Below are 17,852 nucleotides of genomic sequence, written 5' to 3' on the forward strand. Positions count from 1 at the left end.
TCATTTCCCGATATGAATTGGTCAGTAGACCAGTGCACTGTTTAACTTCAAGGCATGCAATATGTTATTATTTATTAAGTTTGATGGTTAGATGAGGGAAAAAAAGAATTACTGTATTTTCAATTAGTATTCGGTGTTCCATGGTTTACTCCAGCCCACTAACAGAAACAGCCTTCCATTTCTAATTCCATTTAGCATTATTGCGAACAGATTCGTCTTTCATAGTTCTACTTAAAATAAGGCCTTGCCTAGTGTCCTGCCTACTTAAAATTAAAATACCATTGTAGTTTATAAGACAGCACACGCACCTGTAATATAATTTATTCTCCCATCATACAAAACTGAATAAAACATGAAGTGTATTTGCATCTCTGAGGGATCATTCAGTCTTATAGCAATTGCAAAGCACCAAATCCATATCCTATTGTATGGAGCAAAGCTCATTCCGGTCAGAGGTCTCTCATATCTCCATCTCCACCAAAGATCCTTTGGTTCAAGTTAGGGCTGTACACTTGGCTGTGGAATATGAAATGACTTCCGCAGTGAGTTCTTCAATCAGATCTTGTCTTTCTTTGTGTTGTAACGCTCTTGGCAACTCAAAACCAGCCTGGGCTCTAGAGATAGGCAGACATTTGGATACAATTTTTGCCTAAAAGAAACAACACAAGATCAGCTTCGAGTCATTCTGGGTACCCACCTTGCACACAGTGCATTTATTTGTTTGGTTAAGTCGGTCCTAGAATGAAGAGAGAGGATTCTTTTAAGACTGCTTATCGCTGCATGCATTGTCATTTTCTTTCAGATGTGGCACGTGCCGTGATTAAAGTCACGTTGCAGTTATTGAAAGGTTTATTCATCAATACCACATTGAAACGTGTTGGCCCTTGCCACTAGTTCCTTGTGATTTGCTGCACAGGCATACCATAATAATAACATCCAAGTTTGAATGTTATTACCTTATCCCTGGCTTTGGTTACTCTCCATCAACCTCTTTCTCTAACTCATTCTTACCTTTGGGATGACAGTCTGAATCTCTAAGCAAAGATTTATGGCTGTTTTCCTAAATTTTCAAGAGCACGACAGCAAACCCTGTATCTTTTGATACACTCCAGTCTCTGACGGGCCTGAATGACAGTGAAAATGGTAAAAGGACTGTGAGCGTTATCTGATCAACTTTCTCATTGAGCCCTCTCCACGTTAGCTAGAGGCTGGTTTGGCAGCCCGTAAGAGGATGAAAAAAGCTTTAATGTTGAAAATGAGGTCATCCATACAATGTCTCCTTCACCACTTGTTTTTCTACTTCCCCTGTTGAGGGACGGTCGTCTAAGCGCTGATAAAATCCGGATATAAAACCTGACATTGAAGATGAATGTGGCCCAGAGCCTCCCTCCCCTATCAGTCCTAAGCATGAGTGGGGACGGGGCCTGGGAAACATGTCAGCCTGCTATCTCGCCCTCTCTCTCTCCCCCCTCTTGTGCTGCAGCTGAATTGGACTTGAAAAGGTTTGCAGGGATGAAAGAAGAGTGTTTGGCAGAAACGGAAAGAATTTAATTTTCCTGGATGTGTTCGGGCCTTGCCTCAGGCATTCAGGTGGGCAGAGAATACAGGTAAGGTACGGTGCATGGACCCACACACACATACTGTGATATGATGATGCCTGACAGTCTTATTTCCACTGCGCTAGTGCATGGGTCCCCCTCCCAGACCTTTGATGATTTTCAAGCCAGCTGTGGGGCATCGCCTCTGGGCTGCCGAAGGCCACTCTCGGCCCTTTTCTGGATCTCTTGAATATTCATTAGCAACAACCACCACAACGAACTACCATCACACATGGTACACACTGCATTTATGCATTTATTGTTGTACTACAATTTGGCAGCACACATCAGTCAATGTTTATAATCACTCCTCGACCCGACGATTAGGGAGACATTCCTGACTGCAACACTTGCGCATTAACAACGCCACAGACACACACTATTCGGGGCAGGGGAGGGTAAACGACATGTAAAAAGGACTGCGTGATGAGAATGAGAGGAAATGCCTGAGAGATTACCCTCTCCTTGAGGATGAAAGACCAGGAAAGCACATTGGGGAGGGAAGTAGATGGGAGGGAAATCCTATTTGAGCAGCCTGAGGGAGGCAGGGTCCAGGGCTGCAGCAGGCCTGTGTTCCGCCGCTCTCAGGAAGAAGGAACATGTGAATCCTAGCAGAGGCAAACATGAGTGGAGATGAAAGAGTGAAGACTGCTCACACTCTCTTTATTGGATTACACACCACGCGGCAAAAAAAAGCGTCTTTGGCATTTCAATAGGCTTGTTCAAAGGAAACGGGCCAAAGGTACGACAGAGGTGTGGGGGGAATTATTCTGACAGCTTAAACCGCGGTTTGTAGGATATTTGTCCAAGGACACGAGGAATAAGATGTATCTAGCTAGCTGATTTGTAAAGAGGCGCTCGGGGAACACATGGAACAGAAGACTCCTAACAAAACATTGAGATCCTGTGACTCTTAGTCTCATGGATTGGACAAAAACAAGTCAGTATTCACAATCAGAGACTTGATCAGATTTCTGTCACTGCAAAATCAATTTTCACTGTCATGCTAGTTCTTCATTTCAACGGTGACACTGGCACGTGTCGATCTAGAGACAGAGAGGTTTGAGGGCTGGGAGTCAGTCGTAGGCTGGCAGGCCGAACAGTTCGGGTCTGAAGTCTTCCATGCTCCGCAGGACCAGCGTGGCCTCCTGGGTGAGGACACGGTCCAGGTTGTCATCTGGAATCATCACCACCTGCATCCCAGCGGCCAGCCCCGCCTTCACCCCGTTTGGAGAATCCTCAAACACCAGGCACTGTCAAGACAAGGTAACATGCAGATCAGACCCCACCTCAAAACAATGTTGAATACGAGTAAGTGACGGTGCTACTATTTGTCAAGACCATTCCTGCACACTGCCAAAGAGGATCAGTGACATTGACTGTGAGGGCATGCAGGATGACACGGACAGCCCATATCTGGTTCCCTCAGTACTGTTTTGTAACAAAATCTCAAGTCACTTTACTTTAAGTAGGCTAGACCCCTGAACAATATAAACACAATAAAAACTTTCTTTACTGTAGAAATTCAGCACGGAACGGTTGTGTATTGAGAAAATATGAGCTCTACTGGACTTGAGGTGACCATCCGGGCAGACATTGTGGCAGTGCAGGCCAGAGGCAGCGTGTCTGCTCTGTACAAAACCATGTGTAGCACAAAAGGGGCAGACCAGACGAAGGACAGTTCAGAACAGACATAGAACAACTTCCCTTTCATTCATTTGGTATTAATCAGTCTAAAACATCCTGACATTTCAAGTATGACGCTGCAAGCTTCCTGCGTGGCTTTCAATACGACCATACAAGGTTTGGAAAAAAAACTTTGGCTGAGTGCCGTGACTGACAAGACATGGTCCGCAATATTTTTAACTAAGGTAATTGTAAAGGCTTTCAGGGTGCCTACCGGTCAGAAGAGTGCACTAGATTGATAATGTCATTCATTGGTCAATAGAAAATAGCGGAAAGGAGGCCCAGCTTCTGAAAATTCCTCAGACAGTGCACACTGGAGGGCCTTGTGAAAGCTTTCGGTTCAGCCTCAACTCTTAAGCCCAGGTGAAACAAAGGAGACCTAGCCCACTCGAGAGGAGGACTGATGAATGAGCTAAATTGACTTCTGTGATGTCACTAAGCCTGGGAACTGGGAGTGCAGACAATAACAACGGAAAAACAGCAGCCAACAGAGGGGCCCAGCTAATTCCCTTGATTGGGAGCAATTAAAACTCCTAATTACTCAATGAGCCTGGCGAACGACCCCTTTAATCAGCTTCCAACGCTTGCATTGTAGCCGACTACAAGGAGAACACAAACGCATAAGTGGCTGGCGTTGGGCTGGTAGCTACCGTGGCGATAGGGAATGCCAACGGGCCAGAAAAGCAGAGAGCGAGAGGGATGAGTGGCCATTGGTCCCAGCAAAGGTCAGCTTGAGCTGCCCCCTTGGAAAGAAAAAACGGACCCAAACTCAAAACAACCATCCAACGCCAAGCTTACCTACCGACTTTCTAACCTGGTAGACATGAGTATAGGCTTGTGTATCATCAAACATCACCCATGGTATGTGTGTCCTGTAACATTGGAGGAGAATCTGACAAGGGAAGGGCTAGGATTGTTCAAGGAAGTTAAAGACCCACAGATTTTGGCTTCAAATGCAAAAGCAGAAGAAAAAAACGAAGGGAAACCTGCAGTCACTGCACTCCTCTCACTGGCGCTACTTCCCCGGCCCTGGTCAGTAGAACTGAACCTGGGCCAGCACAACCGAGCGCCTGCCCAGAGCACAAAAGGGTGGAGAAAACCCTCTGGTTGCCGTGCTCAAACAGCCCCATGGAAGATTTACAGCCTGTCCTGAGGCATACACCCAAACACATGCAAGATTAATCAGGGCCAATTGAATCTGTATTCACTGTGTACCCAAGTCATTGCTGCAGAGGGAGAGAGCAGGGGGACCTCCCATATTCTACTACTGTGAATAGCCATCTTAGCACGTCTCTATCTCTAACACACACACACACACTCCCTTAACTGAAGGGATAGGGGGTGGGTGTAGCTCAGTGGTTAGAGCATTGAACTGCAGATCAAGAGGTTGAAGGTTTGACTCAACCTCTGTCCAGCGTCTACTAAATGAACACATTATTGTTGTTTCGTTTTCTGAGGAGAACTGGCAAGACAAGTAGAGCATAACATTGCAGTGTGGACGACATCAAAGGCTTGCTTAACATCGCAGGTTAGAATCTGCCCCCGTATGTCGCTTTGGATAAAAAGCGTCTGTTAAAAGAAATGAACGCATTCGCACCAAAATGACTAAATGTAAGAGCAAACCTTATTGACTTACAATGTACAGCCTGCTACAGCTGAACAAATAGGCCATAAGTGGCCAACTAGATGCATTGACTAGTCATACGCTGCAAGAGGTGCTTCTGTGACCAGGTCATTACTTCAAACCATACAACAGGAAGTGGAACAGGACCCTGGGTGGTGTACACAGACACAGTCTGGTGCAAAAGCTTAAGAGATGTTTCTGACTCTATTGCTCGTAGCTTTACTTTGTCAATTCTGTGCATCACGGTTACATTTTCATATCCGGAAAAGTTGAGACGTGACGAGCAGAATGAAAGGTCTTAAATAGTATTAAGATGCCAACTCAAGCGGTGACAAAACCTTTTTTGCTCGAATCCTGTTTTGAGGAGACTGATCCTCACCCTCCCGTCTCTCCCCTCCCCTCCCGCTCTGGGATATTACTTCACTTGTCACCTTTTGTCAACATTTGACATGGGCCAAAGCAGTGATGTCAACCATGAGTGTCTGTCTGTCGAACATCACTCACACGGCTGTGGAAGGGCATGTCACAGTGCAGCTGTTCAACAACATAACACAGGGGCTTTGCACCGTCTTCACTTGTTCGTGTTGTAGGCTATGTAATCAGCACAGCTGATGTCTTATTTAATAGGGACCTTTTACCTGGTGCCATGTTCCCCAAGATAAACTGAGAACAGGGCCTCTGCTTGATATGCCTACTATTATGCGGAGTATGACAGATGGGGCCAGAACCATGGGGCTGCAGGCGTGACCTGCAACTAGACCTGCTGTATGTATACACTAAGGATATACTACACTGTATTAATGACAGGCATGATTATGCATTACCACAGATAAATAACTTATCGACATAAAACACAGGGATTGCATGCTTTTACTGTTTGTGACATGGTTCTCTGTGTGCTTGTGCATTTCATTCCAACCCAATATAGTGTTTGTGAGTGATTAAAAGGCAGTGATTGATACTGCATATTCTGAACAATCACCACCAAGCCCAGGGCAGGCCAAGCTGTAGCTGTGTAACATGTATCATTGGTTTTAGCAGGCAAAATGTATATAACATCTGTGACTGATTACACATGTCTGGCAGGGAGGGGAATGGGAAACAGGTGATGACATCATGTCTTGGAGGTTACATGGCAGAAATGTTACCAGTGTAATCTGTAGTTTCTATTAAGCAGACAAAGATGGACTGACTGAGGTAAAAAAAACAAAAAAACAAGAGAAAATTAATACATTGTTTAGACATCACCATTTTTATGAAGAAAACTGTGTAACCACCTAAAGCACTTCATAAAAATGATCACTCGTGAGAAGGTGTCTGCAAATCTTAGGCCCTTGCCTGTGTGTCATCACACTCCCCCTCCTGCCCCCAAACCAAAATAATAAGAAATCAATACTTTCAAGATTCTCATAACCTCCCACATGCAGCCTCCAACCTCCTTCTCTCTGCTTTCACTCTTAAAAAAACCGGCAGGCTTAAACCCTCACAAAAAGTCTGAGTTGATGAAGGCACACCCTTCTATCTGAAAACTCAGCTTGAGAAACTAATTCGAGTTGAGGGCATTTCCATGCAGGATGCAGAGGATATAAAACACTGCTGAGTAAAACACTTGTGGTATTAAAAGTTGGGCTTTAAAGCTGACCCTCAGTGCACGACAATGTTTATTTATTTTTCAAGGTTTTACTTCAAAGCTGAAATGTGAAATCATAGAGCTGGTATCGAAATATAGTCCAGTCTTTCCTCTCAAAGCCTCTCTGCATCTCAAAAGACAAGGAATGGGTTTGGAGGTGTCAGGCACTAAGATTATCTCTATTGAGGAGGGACACTGAACATTTCTGCCCACACTGAGCACTACATAAAAAAATATTGAAGAATAACAGTGACATTTCCAGCTTGTTCATTATCTAGTAATTACTATGTAAATACATAGCAACTAAGTACCAAGTGGCCTTTGAGTCAAAACAAGGTATTTAACATATTTTAGCAATAATGGCCAGGAGGATGTGATTCATCACCTTATAATGTTACTGTTAGGCAGTGCTGTAAGGACCAGAGCAAAGCATTATTAATCTCAGTGCCCCCAGACTTTCACACTCCTGTCTGGCTAAAGCAGGTGAGACTGTGTGACAGTAAATAGGTCTACCATGTTCTTCCTCTACTGGTATTACTACTGGTATTAACGATTTAGATAAGAAAACATCATTACAGTAGTGAGCTAACAATCAAAGATGTTGTTTTTTTATTTTAAAAGTGACTAACAAAAAAACGAACTGCTCAAGGCTATGTTGTATGCAAATTTGTGTTAAAATATCTATAAGTAGTCAGTTACCATTTATGATCCGATTCCTGCATCTGCACAGTACAGGCCCCAGTGGTTTCTGACAGCCCAAATACCAATACAAAAGGGAGGTGGAGTCGACAGCTGTCCCTGAATCAGCCTGTGTTTGCAACATTGTTATCTGAAGATCCAAGCTTTGAGCCAAGAGGGGATATCCAACCTTAATGAAATGCTTTCTCTCTTCTACCCTCTTGACATGAGGGTAGCATTATTTGACCACTTTCTCTGCTAAGTCCTAAATACAGTATTTATGGCATGTTCTGTTTTGTCAAGGAAAAAGACTGACGCAATGACGATGCCTGAATACAATACCATACAAACTGTATTCAGAACCTAACAATAGGCTTTGGTACTATTTAGCTAAAACCATATTCTTGTCTTTGCATATCTAAAGTATAATTAGAAGGCTAATAGGCCCATAGCATATTTCATGTCTTAATCGTGCCTTATTTGAATATCTGGGCTATAAACCTTTCTTTGGTGTAATGTCATTTGTGATTAATGACTTAGAATTACTTTTTTTCAACCCTCTCTATGTGAACATGAACTGGAGCTTTTTCATGTTTCATTAATCTTTGCTGGGTTGTTGGGCACACCTTAAGCAAAAATCTCATCACTTGACGGAAAATGTCTGAAAGCTGAACCTGAAAAATGGCTCCACTCCTCGTAAAAGGGTTGGACCATTTCCTTTTCTTTGGTCGCCATAGAGACAGAAGCCTGCAAAAAAAAATCTCATTGTGCATCATCCCCCTCTGAGTTTTTTTTCCAAGTCTGTCAATATACTATAACTTGCATGCACTAGAGTGCCTCATTACAATGACTTTTTGCACCAACACTGAATGGCAACCCACTGAGCTCCAAACTAATTACTGACCAATCAATCAATACCTAAATACAAATTCTCACAGGGACACTGATCAATACTACTCTGCATGCCTAATACAGAAAATGTGCAGTAAATATGAGCTGTTTAATTTAAAAGTATAACTGACTATGAGCACACTGATCATAAAGAGTCGTTGCTACTGTACTCTGTGGAAGAAATTGGGATTTCCTGTGTGCTTACACTAATCACTAATCAATAGAACTAGTCATTGGATACTAGTTAGTACGTTTATCATGTAAGCTTGCTATTAATAACAGTATATTGTGTCTATGTGTCAGGTTAATAGATGTTCGGGGTCAGGAGAAAGTACTGGCTAAACGGTCCTTGTCATGACTACAAGGAGAGCTCCAACTATGAACTCTCTAGTGTGAGAGTTGTCATGTGTTGGGAGCAGTGAATCTTTATCTCTGAGACTGTTGTAACGTCATTCCTGCCTGACTGTCACAATCTATGTTTACATTCTTGTGCCCTATAAAAGATGGTCCTCCGGCTTTCAGAGCGGAGAGAGACATGATTGAGACCTAAGCCTGGTGTTGTGTGGTCATTTATTGTCAGAGGTCTGGTTTTCTCTCCCAATCTGCAGATTGATAATACTTATTAAAATCCAGAACTCAACTGAATTTAGTCACTCCGTTTATGAAGAGACGGACAAAACACTTTCTTCATCAACTCCCACTTACATTGCCTAAATGAGTGGAACAAATGGCCTATTCCTTCTGGACTCAGATAAACTGCTCATTGAAAGGCTAAAAAAAGAACACATTACCTCACCTGCTTATCCTATCCTCATTGGCATATGCTTCATCACCATTAATTATGCTAGAGAATCTATTATGGATGTGTTACAGCAAGTGCTGTTGTACAGTACTGTAGGGATGGAAAGATAGAAACCCAGCATGTGTTGATTTTCTTAATTTATCTGTCTTGTTTTGCTTTTCTGTCTCCTGTCTATTTACAAACCTGGATCTGGCTGTCTATTACAGTTGGTTGCTGTAGGTTACTCCTTCACTCACTCGCTCGCTCGCTCTCTCTCTCTCTCTCTCTCTCTCTCTCTCTCTCTCTCTCTCTCTCTCTCTCTCTCTCTCTCTCTCTCACTCTGTCTCTCGCTCGCTGTCTCTCTCATTGGGCTTAACTGTCACTGAGCAAAGGTAAGGAAGGACGCATCGTCATTCGTTATTCCACTGAACACTCTTTCAATCCCCTTCTCAGCCTCAGGTTCATATTGCATCAAGAAAAATGTAAGTCCTTACTGTAGTCGCCTCACAGATTAAAAAACAGTAAAACCATCAACTACATAACCATTTGCAGCAATAGATAAACCAAACACCTTTCAATTCCAAAGAGACTCTCGAGCTACAGGCCCTAGAAAGGCTAGAAAATCAAAACCGTTTGTTCTAAAAGGCTGTCTTTTAAATCCTTATCATGACCTACACACCTACCCCCTGTATCCAGCATGAAACATTTCCCATTTGAAGGCCCTGTTAAAGGCCCTGTTAAAAATAAAATCTGTTCCAACCATATTCCACACATATTTCATCTCTGGGATAGCTAAAATAGAGATTGTAAGCAATTAAACATGATAATGAGATTCTTCACAGATGTTGAGTTAGTTTGGATTCTTGCGGCTCACACTGACAACACAGTTCTATTACTGCACAGCTTTCTAAATTAGCTGAACATTGGCATCCTAAGGGAATTGATTGAGAGCCTAATCAGTTGGTCACAGACTTATCGCCCACCACTTTCAAGATCTGAGTGAATGCAATTCAACAGGTTTCAATGCACCTTAGCTCCTGGCAATCATAATGTGCTCTAGTTGAAACCAGCCAAACACGGTCCTCCATTCACAGTCGCCATATACATACTTCCATATGTTTTTTTTATTATTATTGGGTGGGGGGGGATAGATGACATTATGAAATGAGCTACAGTGAGCTCATACCTGACTGGGTTAGTATTGGCATTGGCTGCAGCTTACAAATGATAACATAGAAGACTAAATGGTGTGTATGTACTGCATGTTCACTGATAATCTGTGACAAACTACTGTTAATCTCTACTGGTAACTGGCCTTTACCTTTTCAGCAGGAGCAGGAGCGCTGAATCTCATGGCACACACTAAGAATGAGTCTGGCTCAGGTTTGGTCCTTTTTACATCTGGGTCATCTCCAAGTACAATGTGACTAAATAGGCCAAAGAAGTCTTTGTGATGGGTTGTCTTCATCTCAAATGTCATCCCAGCCGAGCTGGTCGCAACTGCTATGGGAACGTCATGTTTGTGAAGGTGATGGATGAGTTTCTCCACTCCTAAGAAGCAGAGACAATGAAAGTGAGAAAGGGGTTCTGAATGTTAAGTTGTTTGGCCAATTAACAGATAATTAACTTATTTTACATGAGCAGACATATGTTAATCAAAGTAACTCCAAACTAGTTCCACGAACAATACCTGGCATCAATTTAGCTGAGGGAAATATATTCTCCTGTATCTGTCTACTTTCATTGAGAAGTTCCTCCGGTGTCATGGGTAGTTCCATGGTGTCACGTATCATCGTTGCACCATCCAAAGCCCCTTTGCCCATCACAGTGGATTTCACTTCCCATGTATATTTCTTTCCATAGCGGTCGCATATCTCTTGGAATGACACCGTATATAGCCTCTCTGTATCTGTAGATCAAAAGACAATATGAATCACATATGATATGCAACCGTAGTTTCTTATTATAGTATGCCTTCATACCTACTAAGCTAATTCGTTACAAATGTTTTGTCATATATACGCCATGATATGTCACACAAGTTAGGTGTAGTGTAGCTACTGCGACTAGCTGTTGCTGTGGAAGATGCAAGTGTCACTGACAAACAGCACATCACAACAACAACAAATAAAGAAGACACTACTAGCTAGCTAATGAATCAGTACTGTTGCTGCTAGCGCGTCTCTCGCTACCTTGTTTGTATACTTGTCTCTTAATGTATTGTATAAAATGTTACTGGACCTAGTAATAGTCCGTCCATGTCGAATAGAACGTGACTCGCGGGTTTAAAGGTCTGTTTTGATGCTGACATGTCTGCTTTTCTCTATTATTGAGTTGTTTAGCTAGTTGCACACGTAGCAAGTCCTACAAGCTAGCAATGTTTTGAACTGAGCTGTGTGTGACTGCATATTCAAAGTTCAATGGACAACCAAAAGATGGAAGTAATTTTTACTGCGGAAGTGTTCGATATCTTCTTAAAGCATGTTTCAATTAAACATCATTAGTCATTTGATTTTAATTTGTGGAGGTTTTAACTATAACTAGAAATATATAAGTGTTACGTTCACCTGCAAAATAGTTTCTGAAATATGGACAGTATGTAAAGCTTTATAGTCGTCCGAACTCTCAATGGCTTATGGGAAATGAAGTTCTACAATCATCCCAATGTTATAAGTGACGTCTGTTTTATTTATTTTTGAGCGTTCATTGTTGTGAGTAACCACATGAATATAGCCTGGTGTATAATTGTAATTTTCTTTTATCGATATAAAAAATATTTTGTTTTCTGACCAACAGACAAGGTTGCTGATTAAAGGTTGCTGATGCATGGGTTGACTGACTAGACCTGTATGTTATGTGCTCTTTTTTGAGCATAATTCTCAAGGGGGAATCACATCCAGGAATGGGTTGAAGATTGAATTAGAAAATCTTGTGGACCAGTTTTATACTGCCACAGTGAACAAAATAATTGGAAACTCAACGTTAACCAAATGTGTCTTGTTAGTGTAAAATAGATGTCAAGGGAATGAGGGACTCCTCCAACCTGGCCGGTCTAATGAGGCTATGGATTTCAGGTCTCTAATTGGGTGAGGGTGAAACTGCGGCTTTGTCTCAGTCCTGCAGACTTTGTCTCTATCCAATTGTGTTGCATGTACCTTTTTGGGGGATTGCTCAGCCTGAATGTTCTCTTTCACATGAAGTTTTAAATGTGAGTGGAAGGATAGGGTTCAAGTTAATTGCCATTCATAACAAGGTACAGGTACATTGAAATTATTTGGTCCTGTTTTTCTTGTCAAACCCTAATGGCCTATCTAAACCTATAATAAATCATCTAAACCTATAATAAATAGGGTTGGATCAAATAACATCTCACAATCATCAATTCAATAATTTTTCAATATAAAAAGTATAGCATTGTCTACTTATCTATGGTATGGCCTATCATGTTATTGAATGTTATTAAAAGCTATTTTTGACAAGACACTTTATTTAGAATAAAATATGAATATATAAATATCAGGAGTTCAGTAAACATTTCTACTGAACATGCCAAGGCTTACATGGCTTAAATGTTTTTATGTCTGTGTTGCAATGCTACAGTACATTTGTTTCCCTAATGGAACACAGGATGAAACTTGGAGTCACCTCCAGTTAATTGTATTTCTCCCGTCAAATAGGATACGAGTCCTTCATATACAGGGAAGGTCTAAAGCAATTAACATCTGAACTATTTACATTATGCTGATAAGCTCATTAATTTTGAGTGGCTGATTGGTATCAACCTTAGCAGCATTTTCCCCATCATTCTTTGGCCTCAGAGAGATGTTGGCAATCACCATTTTAAATGAGGAATAGTGAAATGAAATGCAAATTCAGCAGCAAAGATCAATATAGTTTGCTCCAGGGAAAGCTAACCAGAGGAACTCTTGCATCACATGTCCATGCTGAGGAAGTGCTCAGTGAAGGCCTGCTGTAAAGTAAGTGAAAATATTTTGTGTTGAGAAAAATGAAATATTTAATCTTTGAAAAATATGGTGCGTTTTATTTGTTTGAAATACTTGTTGTTCTCAATTGAACATGTATAGAGAAACAGTTAAAAGAACAAAATATACCATTTGTAGTAGTAGTACATTTTAGTAAAATGAGTACTTAATCTTTTTTACAGATGGGTGAACGATATACATTATGATGTACTGTATGTGAAAAGACTACACATTAAATGTAAATCCAACAATACATACTGTATGTAAAAAAAGTCTATGTTAAATAGCATGAAGACAACACAATGGCCGTAAGTCAACCGTATAAAGTATTTGCTGTACAGATAAAGCTACTTTTTCTGTAAAAAATAAGGAAGTCAGGATGCAAATGATGGCCCAGCATGCGTAGCTTATTTAGCCTTTTCTCCCATGGTTGAATCAACCATAGACGTTACACGCACTTCACTTGAAATCAAACAATCCTCTCATTTAACTAGTCTATGTTACTGATAATAGTGATTAAGGCCTTGTTTGACATCTCTTTACTTTCAATTACAGGGTAAATTCAATCTCTTTACTTTCAATTACAGGGTAAATTCATGATATGCCTAGAGGACTGAGGAAGGGATATCAGGTTTGTTTTGTGATCTTACTTAGTACTGTATCAGGGAATAGTCTTGCTATATTTCTAATCTTATGTAGGCTGAATTCAGATGCCTCTGCCTATACAGCACATATGCCAGAAAGGCTATGCAATATCATCAAGAAGAAGAATCATTATCCTTTCATTGGTAATCCTTCAAATCATGGGGTTGTTCAAACAACCATCTCACCCATGGTAAATCCGAACAATGTTTTTTAATTCCGTTTTCAATTTCTTGATAGATGATTGATTCAAATTAAACACAAAGGAGTAAGCTCAGCATACTGTTTGTGTGTTATCAACAACTCTAAAGACGAAAGGTTTGACAGGTTTCAAACTCACCACAGAAGAATTGGTAATTGGTCTCTGTTGTCTTCCCTGGTCCAATTAGAGCTCAGCCCCTGCATGAATGTGAATCAGGATCTATGCACCTTTGAAGAAACACAAAGGTATGATTTTGTAACCAGTATTAGTGAAAACCCACTAGGTTTATCAAGGCTCAAACATCAGAGGGGATTGTTCAACACTGCAACAAAACCATTCCTCTTAGCAGATATTTCATTAGATTAACCCAGTAACTGTTTTGTTCTGCACTTCTGACAACAAAAATGTGAACACTAAACAGACTTGTTGTGCTTTGAAAAATACAGTACATTGACTCACAAATGTATCAATCATCCCCCCCCATCCCCCCCAAAATAGAATTTTTTAATAAACACAAAGTAAGACCCATCAACAGCTTAACTTGCACATAAGGTGATTGTCATTACAAAATCCATCTTTTTATAGATTTTAGTGTACTGGTGTGTGCTTTCTTGTTTCTGTGCTCTGCTGCAAACCTAAATTCCCCAGGTGGGACAGTAAATAACTTTGACACATCTAGGGGATCTCCTTTCTTTCCTCACATCATGGTACCCAATCTGCACTAGCAGACCAGCGGACCATCACCTGACATACTGAGTCGTCAACACTGTGTTTTCTTAGCTACCTCGAAGGTTCATAGCATGATGATTATTATTTACACTGTCTTCCCATTAACATCTGAATAAAGTAACAAGAGCACACCCATTTTTTGCACAGCAATCTATCAGCCTTTAAATTTAAGTATATACAATATGATATATCTAAAAGCTGAAAGGAATGGTAGATTATGTATTAAGAATGAATTTTAAATGATAATAAATGGGTGAGCCATCTACATTAATACTAAGCAACCAAGTCCATTTTGATGCGGAAATTACAATCAAATTGATGATGTGGTGAACTTAATGTTGAATGAAGGGTGACTACTAATAAGTTTCAATCCTCAAGAGTAGCTTACTATACTGTAGTTGTTTGCATGTGTATATGTGCATGAAAGACAGAAAGAGAGAAGAAGAGAGAAAAGAAAGAACGGGTGCCTGGCGACTGTAGCCCTGAATAAACAGTGCTTCAGTCTACTGCACCACAGATACATCCTGCTTGATATGCCACTTGATTTACGTGCCTGTCACGGATGACCCATGAGCACTCTGATAAAATATTCATATCTGTGGGGGGCACACTGGTGTCCTTGTATCTACCCTGGCTATCTGCCTTAGTCAAAACATTAGGCTCTTTTTCCTTTACACCATATATGAAATATCCTGTGTAATACCACATGTGTATACAGTATGGCATTGTGTGTATGCATTTGTCCATGTTTTTTTGAGGAATCAACCTCACAGCCCGAGGGCTTCTGACACAATGTAATTACATGTGTCAAATGAACCCACTGTCAGGACTCTGGAAAAAACGGTGTGTGTCTAATTGAGCCTGAGTAAAAAGCCTCAAGGCAAGGCTCTCCATTATGTTTTGTGGGAGGCATCAAATGTGTCACTCATTCTACAGGTGTACGTGCTGTGAAGCTTTCATACTCAAAACGAAATGTTCAGGACCAGTTTCTGAATCATGGTGATGACAGATGACATAGACAGTCTATAAGTCTGATGATATGAATAACTCAAGTGTATTTGACTTTCTTTGTTGTCCAACAGTAATTAACAAACCTCAACCAATCTGATGCCCATCTGCCTCATTAAGTCCACATAGCCAACTGTATCCATCTCTCACACGAGATCACATATTTACACTCCAGTGATTTGAAATTAGAGAGTCAGATCTTCGTTATTGCATCTTTTATCAGATAGATTAATTGTCTTGTCACAAGTGCACTATTTCATTGATTAAGTGGAGGCAAATGAATAGAAAATACAACAGTGGGACCAAATTATTAAATTATTTTACAGTCAGTCTGGCCGTTACAGTGTTTTAATCACCAGATTGAATTAAGTACATTTAAAACAGAAAACGTGGTGGGAAATTGGACAGATATGTATTAAATAAAAGGGAAAGTAAGTAATAGATCAAGTGGGCTGGATAATATCATATCATATTCATTGTAAAAAAGAGCATAATGACATCACTCACAAACAGACCTACGTGGAATGGAGCTTCCTCTAATCCTCTCTTGTATGCTCTCATTGAAGGAACACAGAGACACAACACACAAACATGGTATTGAACAGAGTGAAGTCGTCACCACAAACAATAGTTGCGACATGCCTCTTCTCATTGATTGTCACTGTCAAACACCCGCCCACCCCTTGTCAAGCATCTTACCAGCTGCATGGGATTCCTGTTGCCAAGAGTGAATTTTTGCAGAATGGCTGATCATAAATGACTAGAGCTTCCAGTGGGTGAAGACAGGGCTTTATTAATAGCATTTCAAAGGCATTGTGGTGTGTGTGTGTGTGAGTGTGTGTGTTTGCCACCTTGAATGTGTATGCGTCTGCGTGTGTGATTAAAGGGAGGATGCAGAGCATGAGTGATTAATATGGTCATAACATAAACTCAAGGGGAATGTTGAGTGGTGGAAGCTCCATATGAAAAATTGGATTAAATATACAAGGGGACAACAACAAACTATCAAGTCATCATCAATCACCAGGTAGAACTCACATTTACGCAGGGACAAGGCTTAAGAAATCCCAATTTAAGAAGTGGGTCACTCTCCAAGGTGCTGAAATGTATGACAGACAGACTGCAATGATTTCAGTTAGAAAATATGAATCCCTTTAAGCACCCTCCCCAAAGATATCCTCATGCTGTCTCCCTCTTGACAGATAAAGGTGGGCAGAGAGTACTGCTGTGGCACCATTAAAGCCCTTTGAAAAGCCTAATAATCAACTTATCTAATTAGTATCAACACTCCAGTTCTCTGCACAAAGACTCACACAAGGCCATTTTCTTCAAGACAAAAATATAGCTGTGTGTGTGTGTGTGTCTTTAAGTGTGTGTAAAAGAGAAACAGAAAGAAGCTACCATGATGAGAGTGCACCATGTTGTGTAACCACATTGGCTGATGAGTTTTGAATGGGCCACCTCCGGTCTAGAAAGTTCTGCAGGGGGAGTACAGTGAAGTTGAGTAAGGACATGGTGCATCTGTGTCTTCTTCTCATTAACACCCGGTTCACTGGTCACTCTTTTGTTAAATAATGTAGAGGCCAATTAATGAGAAGAGGCGTTTGGGGTAAGAGTCCCAAAGAAGATTCACAAGAGCGTTTTACTCTGAAGGTCACACTTATTAATGAATACAGCAAGTTCAAAGGAACGACTTAATGGCTCCAGTAAATTCAGAAATAATGTTGAGAGTCAAGCTGCATCCCCTGCATCTGAGCTGGGCTCCAAAGATTTACGCGATGGTTTTACTAAACGACTGACGCCGAAATAATTTTGCTACTACTTATCCACGCATGATTACGAAAAAGAAAAAAAAACGTAATTTATGTCAAAGAAATCTTCTCCTGCATCTTCCACCCACGCTATCATCTGAGATACTTCAATGTACCATATTTAATACAGCAGCAAAAATATGTAGGAAATGACTAATATTGAATTATTAACCTTTTTCAATTAACTCTCTCCTGCACACACCATATGGATTGGCAGACTTAACACTTGTGTAGCAGTAAAATTCCTTGTGTATAAACCTGTCTGTTCTTCTGAAAGGGGTGTAAAGCAAACTAAAAGATAACATTAAAATGTCCCCAGTCCCCTGCGGCATCATGTCTTTACACTTACAGACAAAATCTTTCTCTAAGCCTACCACATATTCAATTATATTATATTTAATTTAATATTAATTGTTCAATTTTACCATACAAGCAACGTACAAGTTTTATTTCATTCTCTTTTTGTATGAAGTAAGCCTACTGTTGGACTTTGTGTCTTTCAGATGGCACCTGGACTTCACATTCTCCAAGCTATCCTGGAGGGATAGATTCGTGGCATCACCATTTAAACTGGAAGAGATCAATGACA

General features: G+C 40.8%; 1 protein-coding gene across 2 annotated transcripts; it reads right to left on the reverse strand.

Moving 5' to 3' along the window:
- Positions 1–1,812: 1,812 nt before the first annotated feature.
- Positions 1,813–11,314, reverse strand: pudp (pseudouridine 5'-phosphatase). 2 transcript variants are annotated; one of them, XM_062447421.1, is made up of 4 exons: positions 11,130–11,306; positions 10,579–10,797; positions 10,210–10,439; positions 1,813–2,851 (listed from the first exon to the last, which is right to left on the reverse strand). In XM_062447421.1, exons 1-4 carry the CDS (start codon positions 11,197–11,199, stop codon positions 2,675–2,677), a joined length of 696 nt encoding a protein of 231 aa, XP_062303405.1. In that variant the 5' UTR covers positions 11,200–11,306; the 3' UTR covers positions 1,813–2,674. The 2 variants fall into 2 exon arrangements, with proteins under 2 accessions (XP_062303405.1, XP_062303406.1); XM_062447422.1 differs by lacking the exon at positions 1,813–2,851 and adding an exon at positions 9,038–9,264 and having other exon boundaries at positions 11,130–11,314.
- Between the last annotated feature and the right edge of the window lie 6,538 nt (positions 11,315–17,852).

The sequence above is a fragment of the Osmerus eperlanus genome, chromosome 21 (assembly GCF_963692335.1).
Source record: "Osmerus eperlanus chromosome 21, fOsmEpe2.1, whole genome shotgun sequence".
Lineage (NCBI taxonomy): Eukaryota > Metazoa > Chordata > Actinopteri > Osmeriformes > Osmeridae > Osmerus > Osmerus eperlanus.